General features: G+C 34.5%; 1 protein-coding gene across 1 annotated transcript; it reads left to right on the top strand.

Moving 5' to 3' along the window:
* The first annotated feature begins 1,801 nt into the window (after window positions 1-1,801).
* Window positions 1,802-11,075, top strand: LOC132276428 (uncharacterized). The gene is made up of 9 exons (XM_059777842.1): window positions 1,802-2,456; window positions 5,574-5,680; window positions 7,250-7,318; window positions 7,506-7,621; window positions 7,734-7,788; window positions 8,463-8,583; window positions 9,325-9,372; window positions 9,672-9,766; window positions 10,342-11,075. The coding sequence occupies exons 1-9, from the start codon at window positions 2,372-2,374 to the stop codon at window positions 10,441-10,443; spliced, it is 798 nt and encodes a 265-aa protein (XP_059633825.1). The 5' UTR covers window positions 1,802-2,371; the 3' UTR covers window positions 10,444-11,075.
* Window positions 11,076-11,343: the final 268 nt, after the last annotated feature.

Below are 11,343 nucleotides of genomic sequence, written 5' to 3'. Positions count from 1 at the left end.
CTTAATTGGCAGAGTACTTATATATTCAATGTGCCCGTGTACAAATTCCCTCACCCTTCCCTTTCTTTGCCACGATAAAAATAAATAAATAAAATAGGAAAAAAAAAAAACTTTGTAACAGAAGAGAAGAGAAGAGAAAAGCAACCCACAAATTTGTTGGGAGACCCATGAATGTGGGGCATGACCCTATATTGGAGGGGTATGATGATACAAGCAAGCACGAGCAAAGTACAAAAATGATGCCTATGTTTGTGGGGTTGCACTTTAATGGAACTATTCCCATCATCAATTGGTCCATGTCCACCAACATACCATGTGACCAATTTTTCTCTCTTTTCCAAGATGGCAAAACCAAAAACAAGTCCTAGTGATTAATGCCATGCTTGCTTCCCACACCTATTATCAATCATACCCTTGCCTTAGTCCCTCTCACTTTATTTATGCCACACATTAAAGTTGTACATAGGTGTCATCAAAAACTTTACTCAACTTTGACCTCATAACAAGGCATGCCCGGTTTAGTACTTGCACCAATCATTTTTTCTCCATCCATTTTTAGCTCTCTCTCTCTCTCTCTCTCACACACACACACACACCACAAAATTCTTATTGAAAGTATTGTTATTACATTCTGAGCTGCTTTGATACTTTGCACTCTACACCCACACATCACAAAATTCTTATTAAAAGTATTGTTATTACATTCTTAACGTGTTATTGCTTTGATACTTTGCGAATTGACACTCTAGTTCTTACTCTGTGTGACTTAGATTTTGTCGCTTTCATACTTCCACTCACGTTCGTTATTACCGTGTATTTTTTTTTAAAAAATTAATACAGTAATATTTTTGTTTTATTAGCTCGTATTTTGAAGATAAATTTAATAATATTTTTGTTATGTTAACAGTCTAACTACTCATTCTTGTTTGTTTGTTTTTTTACTTACTATTCCATTCTTATTCTTGTTAAATTCTTGTTAATTAAGGGTGATTTTTAAATACGGAATATAAATAATGATGTCTTGCTTACCCTTGAAAAAAAAAATTTCTCTACACCAAGTATAACGGTCATTTAAATGTAAAACAGGTAGTAATTGATGGGGAAAAAAATTATGCTTTTTCAGAATAGTATCTCACATTCTTCAAAACTGTTTTCAAAGGAAAACACGAATTGTTATTAAAAGTTTCTAGAAGCCGTTTCTCCAATCTACAGCTCCATTTGGATCACAACAATCCATTGCTAGTTGTAAAAATTAAGCAATAATGATAAGTTTGATTTCTCAATCAATAACTAACTCCTCTTAAAATAGCATGCATTTTGTCTGATAACTCCAACTGGAGCGATTTTTCATGAGCTTTGGTAACTAAATTTGTGCTAGACTTTGGTAGAAAAAGTTACAGCTAAACCAATTCGTGTTGGGCTTAAATTGTGGTGTTGATAACATGAAATTTTTAATATTATTATCCATATATAATTTTACAAATATTGTATATTTATAACCGTGATCAATCTTTTTATATTTTATTTTTTAAAACATTAATTTATTGTGTATTAATTCTTTGAAAATTATATATTTTTTAGAGTTTATTAATGATTTTTTGTTATAGTTGATTTTTTGGTTTTCAAATTTTTTAAATAAAAGAAATACAACTTAAAGTGAATCTGAAATTAACTTGTTTTTCAACCCAATTCAACGGGTAGACTTGAATTGAAAAGGTGATCCAAGTGACAACCCGCCCGAGTTGCATTCTACGTCCGCGATGATCTCCAAATGCCCAATCACATAAAGAAGCTCGCCCCCACCTCTCTCTCTCTCTCTCTACAAACGCCGAAGGCCACCAGCGTGTCTCATTCCGAAGAAGAAGAAATCCAGCAGATACATAGAGAGAGAAGGTAGTTTAAGAGAGAGAAAGTGAGAGCGCCTATGTCCTGTCATGGCGATGGCGTTGTAGGATTCTCGTAATTGCAGCATTTTCTTCGTGAACTATTCTTGTTTTTCTCAAGAATTTGTTGCAGATCGAGAAGTGCTCTCATTTCATCAATTTAATAAACACTTCGTGTGGTAGGTTAAATCGAGCCGATTGGATTGAAGAAGCGTTAGAATTTCTTGTTTGCACTCGGATGTGGTTCGAAGTTGGAGTTTGAATCTTCGGGACTTCCAAGTCAGTTCTTGCTCTGTTCCGATCTGATTCGACTGAGTTCTTCTCTGCATTTTGCATTTGAGAACAAGTTCTGGTGGTTTTGTTTCGAATTTGGCGTGTTTAGTTGGAGAAATCTCTGGTTTTTGTAGTCTGCTCTGTTTTCGCGTGTTAAATTTGAATGAGTATATGAATTTGGTGTGATGGCGGTTTAGTTGCCTTTGGAGGTGGATATGGATGATCGAGGTGGATCGTTTGTCGCTGTCAGGAGGATATCTCAAGGCCTTGGACGAGGCAACGTCTGCCATTCAACCTCTGGTATATTCCGCTAGCTCATTGTTGTTTATTAGAAAAATGTTAATCTCTCTCTCTCTCTCTCTCTCTCTCTATATATATATATATATATATATATATATACATATTATACACATATATGCTTGTATATATTCCTCCTTGCTCGGAAATTTGGATCCGTTGATTGAAATTAGATGATATAATATTTCATGCTTGCTTGCATTGAGACTTTTGGCAAGTGAGCTACTAGCAGTTGCGGACTCTATTTATTTATTTTTTTCCCTCTAAATTTGTTATGCATATTTAGGTAGGTATACATGTTACTGCGGTAGGAACATATTTGCGTACATTAGAAATTTAAACAAGGCTTGCTTTGTATTGTAACATTGAAATATTAACTGTAGCAGATATGGATCTTATCTGTTTATTGAAGAGAGTGTAGAATGAAATGTCAATTTTATTGTCATATAGACTATAGAAGTTTCTTTTTGTCATGTTATGAAGTGAAGCTCATCAGTTATCACTAGTAAAACTGGTGTAATTCCAGATTTTTGGTCTATATGGCCAAATTTTTGTTTGTTTCACATTGAGGTCTTTTTATTCAACATGAGAAAGGTGGTTTGCAGCTAGTTATATGTTGCTTGGATGTGGCAGCAGTGAGCTGCCAGCACTGGATGCAATCTCTTTATGTTACTGTAAATATTACAACAGTTTCTTAATGTAGAACTTTCTTTCTTATATTACCAGGTCGGTTTTTCAGGCTGGAGGTCTTCAACCTTTGTATCAATGCTATATGATTTTTTATATGTAGTTATTGAAAAATTGGTTTGGGCCTGGATGGTTAGGAAAAATACGGTAGCTTGTGCTTTACATGAAGCTATGGCCTTAGATAGAGCAGAATGATGAAGCAAGATTCATGTAGCTGAACCCAAACATTTGGACAAAGGCTTTGTTAAGTTGAGTATTTGTCTATGTAGTTATCAAAATATGTATGTATTCTGGTGGATGGGTGAATGATAGAATAAATTGTATGACCTACGTAGTATGCACCTAGTGTCTCTTTTGAAACATGTTTTTTCTTGTTCAATGGCTTCTTCCTTTGCTGCTGATTCCTGATTTTGATTTCTCTTTCTTTCTTCTTGTAGATCTGGTAGCATTCATAGGCTAGAAAACTAGCAGTGTTTTTTATGTAGGATCCTGCTATAATCAAGGTTACCCCCACGATCAAATATGATGGGATAAGGCTTCTACTTTTAGAGTTTGTTATTGAGAAGGTAAGATTATAGTCCAGGTATGGATTTAGTCTTGAGTTGGTTAAAATTTAAAGCTGAAGTGGCTGTAAATTTGAAAGATTCAGATTGGTAGAATTTCTAGACAGCAAGCGAAACCAAGTGTTTAGGGGCTTTTGTGGTGGGGTGCATAGACTTACGGTTATAGGATCAAAGCTTTAGGTTTTGAGATAAAAGTAGGCTAATTGATGGGCTTATTGATACTTCTAATTGTCCAAACTAGTGCTGAAAGTGAAAAGAAATGGAGTCTTACCTAGAAAATATAGATCGATATTACCATCAAAACAATGCTATAATTTCAGAGAACTGCCAGTAATCAAAGTTGTGCAATTTTTTTCACAACTCTTGCTTATATAGAAGTTGGAGACTTTCCAACTGGATAATTGGTTTCTTAATTACTGCTGGATAAAGGATTTTCTAAACTGAATAAGACTCATTTTATTCCAAATAGTAAATGACTATATAAAACTCATCATAACCAAACAAGTGACTAGCTTGGACGCTAAAGAAAATATCTGTTGTTTATAATTTATTTTAGATTCCTTATTTATGGAAAATCTGATTTTTTTCGAAAGAAAAGGTATTATAATTGTATGTGTTCACAAAAGCCAGCTAAATATTCTTTCCGGGAAAAAAAACCACCTAGATATTCTTACTTATGTGATACTCATGGTGAGACCTGGTGGGGCCTGTATGGAATTTTCTATTTTGTTATAATTATTATTTTTTTCATATCTCAAGCATACTTGTTAGTGCTGTGCCCCATTTGCAGAGTCTAGACAACCGATTTTTTCAGTTACTTGGTCTGTGTTTTTAAGTTTCACAGGATTTTGAAATGCGGTTTTTGCTCCTCTCTTCCTCTCTCCCCATTCTTTACCTTCCTCAGTTATATCACTTTCTGAAATCTCTGAAAAAGTAAGACATTAAATTTAAATAGATTTTGGAGGATCATTCCCTTTATGGCCCAAGAGAAAGGAAGAACATAGAATTTTGTTGTATAAAAGAGTTTGTTGTTTGGTAAGAAAATTGTGACAAAGCTTCAAAATAGTTAAATTCTTCACTTCTATTTATTAGTAAAAAATGTGTGGTTGCACACTTGCACTGCAACTTTGACAACTCAAATCCCTTATGGTTTGCACCTTAAATTGTGAAGCGGGCTTTAATGTTGGAATCCAGTATAGGGAATTCTGGCCTTACAGTTGAAATCTCAAATAATTTTAATGTAAAATTTAAAATACCTTTAGAAATTATAAAATTAGTGCGTATGTGGACAGTGGATATATGAAAGGATTATGATCGATTTTGGTTTGGTTTATAATTTTACTTGAAGTTTAGCTGTTCCTTACAGAATATTCTGCAACGCGTTGTAGCAGATGTTTAACTGCTCACCTTATTGAAGGGACATTTTCCGTTTCTGCTGTCATGTTTTCCTCACGGTTCATATAGTGCCCATGGAATGTAGCTCAGTTGGCAGACAATACTTTGTTTTACTAACTATGTGCCTTTAGTACTATTTATTCAACAGAACTGCTTAGTTTTAATGTTTCTTATCTTCTTATTTCAGTCTATTTTTGCATGTTGATTTGGTCCACAATAAGTATAATGTTTTGCTGTAGATTTAATTCGTATCAATTTATGGGATATCATAACCAAATCAGTTATATTGGACTTGTGAGGGTAATAATACTTGAGAATTGAGCATGAAGCATTGATGCTCTTAATTATGTGGCATTTTTTAACCTTGTGTAGAATTATTAATTGGTTATACTCAGCATCTAGCCCCTTTTGATGACATCTGGAATGGTATTGTTTGAGGATTTTTAAATCAGCCAAATTTTTTTTTTTTTTGCAGAGGTTGTGGTAGGATCAGCAGCATGGCTTGGCAGAGGTCTTTCTTGTGTTTGTGCTCAGAGAAGGGAGAATGATGTTCGTCCATCATTTGATTTGACTCCTGCCCAGGTAATATTCTGGCAATGATTTGAATTTAAGATTTTCTCTTCATGGTATTAAGTATTGACCCAAAGATATATTGGTTTAAATAAGATCCAAACCAGAAACTGATATTAAGACCTATGTTTTTTCAGCATCACCATGATTTTTTTTTTTTTTTTTGATAAGTTCACCATGATACAGCTTTTAAGCACTCGTTTACTCCAGCCAATCTGCGAATTTATTCTTGAAAAATCTTGTGAAATTACTTTGTTTATCATTCAATAAATATTATATGACCTTGATTTATCTAAAATTGTTTGTGATTTATATATAATTATATAGCAATTTATATGTCACATTATACTTATTTTTCCAACAACATCATGAAGTAAATTTTTAATTCTTTTCCTTCTTCAGCATATTCGTCCAGTTCTATCATTTGTGATTTTTCACTCCATGTTGAGTCATCATTTCTAATCTAACTGTTTGGTGCTGATTCCTTTGTTATTTTTGGACATGAGATTGAATAATTTAATAAAGATGCTGGCAAGGCATTCCAATGGTTACTTACTATTGTTGCATTGTCCAAATCATTGTTTGAGACTTTTGTTGCCCTCATGCTTGATTAAAGAAAGTACCTACCATTTGTTTTATCTTTATTGCATTAATTCATTTGTAATTTTTCATAGTACTGCTCTTGTCCTGATGCACAATTGCTTGAAAGCATCCTCATCAGCAGCCATTTGAGATTATATATATATATATAATTTTCTTTTTTGTTTGTTTGTTTGCTTGTTAGTGATGATTTTGTATCAATCTCAAACCTGATAGTATATTTTTGATTCACAATAGGGACCTGGCTTCAGAATTAATTCAGTAAGTTAGTAACACATTTTTTAACATATTGGGAATACACACCTTAGATGGGTCTCTGTTTACACCAGAGTTCAGATAGGGGTTGCAATGAAGGCATTCAAAGTTCAAACTGGCATCGACAAGGTGGTGTCTCATGAATTGCAAATACATATTTGAACACAAATAGATAATAATATCATTTCTCAAAATAGTATTTCATTTTGAAGTAGGCAAAGAAACAGCTATTGGTAAGCAAATAATGAGGGCATTACGGATTGTTCCAAAAGGGACGGATGACAGGTCAGTTGTACATGTGAAATGTCAGAGTCAGATTGCTATTCCTATGTGTGGTGAAGCACGCTGATTTTTTTTTTATTTTAAATTTAGTTTCTTTTAAGTTCTTTTTCAAACTTGCCCAACCTTTATATAGATAAAAGACAACCACCCATTGTTGAAAAAATTGTATCATGCACATTAGTTTAACCTGAGACAGATGTGGGCGGAGTAGATTCTACTGTTAAATTTTGTCCAGACATCAATGTCCCAGAACATACAAGCATATACAGCACACATGCACATGCATGCATGTCTCATTTATAGGGTATGTTTGTGTGTGTCTATATTGAAGCTCAACATCCACTCTCGTGTTTTTGTGTTTCTCTTCCTTTATAGGGTCCAAGACAGTAATTGACTAGTAACGTCACAAGTCCCTGACTTTTTATTTCATTTTGGTGTTCTCAGGAGGAATGCTTACAAAAGCTACAGAGCCGTATAGATGTTCCCTATGATAGTTCAATCCCTGAGCACCAGGTGCTCCTCTTGCTTAAGATTCTGTTAACTTTTCAGAACTAATTTATAATTTAAATAGATGGCCTGCATTTTGTCAACTAGTCTTTCTTGGCCATTAACTTGCATGTGGTGACTCCATCTATTGGATTGATATTGAAGAGTGAGGTTCTGTTTTCTCGTATCCTTTACCAGTGCTTTGTTGTGATAGGAAGCTTTGAGGTCTTTGTGGGATGCTGCCTTCCCTGAAGTAGAACTTCGTGGTTTAATATCTGATCAATGGAAAGAAATGGGTTGGCAAGGAAAAGATCCATCTACAGACTTTAGGTACGCGGGTATTTTGTCTGTTTTCTTCAGGACTCTGTTTGCTTGTGGTTTTTGTTTTTTTTTTTTTTTTTTCTTCTGTTGGTGATTTTTGACTTGTTGACTTCTCTATTAGGGGTGGTGGTTTCATATCACTGGAGAACTTATTGTATTTCGCTAGAAACTATCCGGTATGTCCATTTTTCCAATATATGTGGTAATATTGTAATGAGTAGTTTGTTTCTCTGTAGCCACACTTAATTAATGATGGCTCTTTTATTTATTTCAATTTAAGAACTAAGTAGTATGTATTTCTTTTTACCTGATGTTTTAATTTCTAGTCTCTTCTGTATTTTACAGGGCTATCATGTTTCTCATATAAAAATGTATTATTTTGTCCTTGCATATTTTGAGTGTATATGGGTTGCCTTTTGTCTTGTTGCTATATCTACTTTCCCTACCAAAAGAGAAAAACAAAATTGCAATCACTAATATGTATGTCTGAATTAAGACTTAACCAGCCATATACTGACACATGCAGCTTGGGTGCTGAAATTTTCTGGTACAACACACTTCAGGGCTGGGAGAACTTTATATATTTGTAGATATGTATTTAGTATCTACGGTTAGCAAGTTATGTGGAAAATAATGGCCTCTGAAACACATGAAGGTACTCATTTAGATGCTATCAAATGCATAACACCTTAGTTTCTGATAGATCTTTTCAAAGGATTTAACCACAAGGGAAGTTGAATTTTTGGCTCTCAAAGTGTTTTTTGGGGTGGTTTGAAGTCTAAATCCAAAACAATAGTGCCCATGCCCATCTTATTATGCATCTTACAATTTATCAAATTACTTTTTGCAGAAATCCTTTCAGGATCTTCTCCGGAAACAGGAAGGTGATCGGGCCATGTGGGAGTACCCATTTGCTGTAGGTGGTGTGAACATCACATTCATGCTTATTCAGATGCTTGATCTTGAAGCAGGTTTTGTGATTTTGTTGCATTTCTTATTTTGAATGATTTGAAAAATATACATCATTTTTGGACTGGACAACATAAATTTGCGAACTTTTTTGTATTTTTTCAAATCTCACTCTCAGAATGGAACTTGTATATTCTGTGATATATTTTCTGCATTTTTTATGAAACTTCTGTGATCCTTATTGTGCATTCTTGATTTTACCAATCTTGCCCTTTTTGGGGGTGGTGGGGTGGTGGGGTTTTTTGTTTGGACCTCCGGGGGAGATTGAGTCATTCTGTGGTTGTATACATGAGGACTTACAGTGCGTTCATTCTATGTTTATTAGCTCTTTTACTAGTTTAATATGTTTCTGTAGACATCTTCAAAATCATATCAATTTTGGTTTTTGACAACTGATGCCTTTCTTCTTCTTTTTTTCTCTCTTTTTTAATGTTTTTTGAACTACTTTGTAAGTTGGTGTTACTGATGATGGTCCAATTATTGGACCAAATTATGTGATCAAGTGCGATGAATATCGCACTCACAGAAACACAAAAAGAAAAGGAAAAAGAAAGAAAGAAAGAAAGAAGGTTCCTATAACAAAATATGGAATGATTTCATTTCAGCGGCAGGACCCTTCAATATGGTTTACATTTAGATGCCCCCCAATGTATTATGAATTGTAATATACTTTTATAGGAAAAATATTAGACTTGGGAATTCACTGCTTGTCATCAGCTAATTCTGTGATATTTATTCTGCAGTAAAGCCACGAACATTGGTAGGAGCAACGTTTTTGAAGTTTCTTGCAGGTAATATGGGCCATATTTTTTAGAACTGCAATAGTTTTCTTCTGTTTTGATGTTAATGAATTTTGTAATAAGAAAGACGGGACAAAAACAAGTTGAGACCAATGAAACATGCATCTGCATGTTCAAGTGATAAGCAATTGGTAGGTTTTCATGTTAATGATTTGTTGAGATGAGGGCTCAATGAATTTGATAGTAGGAGCAAATTTCTCATTTTCATTCAGTATAATGTTGCGTTGAACTGTTGTTACTTTTAAGTACTTTCGTTCTAGTTACAAATGTCTTTGCCTTTTATCTGACAGAGGATGAATCGGCATTCGATACTCTCTACTGCATCACATTCAAATTGATGGACAATCAATGGCTTGCTATGCATGCGTCATATATGGACTTCAATGTAAGTGTTCTTCAATTAGGAAGACGCTAGAGGAGATGAGGAAAATGCTGCAAATCACTGAGTTATTTATTGAATTTGTGCATTAACATATTTGAGGAAGCCACATTGTAGATTCAATCAATAGAATTTCACCGTTAAAATCTGTGTTTTGACTGTGTGTGGTTTGGGACCGCATTTGCCTTGTTATAACAGTTCCCTAGATTCATTTTAAAGCATGGCCGTCTGGTTAACGTATTGGGGAGACATTTTGATTGCTTTCACTTGCATGTCAAAATTCTGGTTGCATTTTGTAGTTTCTGATGATCTATGCTTTTTCTTGACGCATGCTGCTGAAAGCATCACTCTATCAAAATATGATTCTTAACTAAATAGTGGTATTGAATTTCTGAGATTTGCAAAACTAAATTGGTAATTACTTCTGCAGATGATAAACATTACAATGCCCAAAAGCATCATGTTTAATAAAACACCGAAGACTAATGTGTTGTAACATCTTAGGGTTTATGACTGACATTAATCCTTGGTTAGTAATCTTTTCTGTATTGTTTTCTTCTGTAATTATGTTTTCCTTGCAGACGGTAATGAAAGCTACACGTCGTCAACTGGAAAGCGAGCTTCTTCTAGAAGATGTAACAAGCCTGGAAGACTTGCCCTCATACAGCCTTCTTTGCAGATAGTGTAATGAAATTTTAGAACACAAAGGCTTCTGTAAGCAAGATCCATGTTGTCATTTGACGCCATTCTCTTCCTTTATCAGTCCTTTCTCTCTCTTTTAGTCCTCTTCGGCACACGGTGTTTGTTCTGGATAACGGTGCTTTCCAACATAACCCGGGAGATCTGTTGTCCACTTCTGATCTAATTTCTCAAAGGAAAAAAAAAAAGAAAAAAGAAAAAATATTGGTGGTAGAGCCAGTAATCCTACAGTGGCTGCATTGAGGTTTTGGAAGAACAAAGTAGCTGCTCACAGAATTAGTCTGAGCTAAACAATATAGGTTTGTTATTTGGAGTTTGGACATTGTTGTAGTAGTAGTATTTCTGGTCCAAGGATTTCTCTCGTTGAATTAGCTGTTTGACAAGCATTCTCGAGGCACTGAGGCAATGCTTCCGAAGCGCTGAGGACTGTGGAAATGCTTCTCTTGAAACGCGATAGAAGCAGGAGTTTAGGATTATGGGGTAAATTCTTCTCTTTTTCCTGCTCAGAATTGAACTGAAAACTGGAAGTGATTTTTTTTTTTTTTTTTTTTTGAAAAAAAATGTTGTGAATATGAGCCTTTATCAGTTTATCATCAGTATGTTTCTGATTGTTATAGCCCCTCTTTTTTTTGTTTGCCAAAATTTCCACTTCTTGTTTGGATGACAAGTGATCACTTAAGCACTACAATATGTTGGTTTGAGAATATTGTTGGTGTAGATAGTCTCGAATTCAGGATCTTAATTTGGACTACAGTTGCTAGAGAGATGAGAGGTCTCATGCATGTAGTGTGGTGTTCATAATGCCAGGATCAAAGTTGAGGCATTCCTCACAGTTGATAAAACTTCTTCAACTAAGATGTGATTAAATCTCAAAATGAACGATT

The sequence above is a fragment of the Cornus florida genome, unplaced genomic scaffold (assembly GCF_030987335.1).
Source record: "Cornus florida cultivar Cherokee Brave unplaced genomic scaffold, ASM3098733v1 CherokeeBrave_3.0.0_Hap2_Chr10, whole genome shotgun sequence".
NCBI classification, from domain to species: domain Eukaryota; kingdom Viridiplantae; phylum Streptophyta; class Magnoliopsida; order Cornales; family Cornaceae; genus Cornus; species Cornus florida.
Note: the sequence above shows the minus strand (reverse complement) of the source record. Positions and strands in the feature narration are given on the sequence as shown.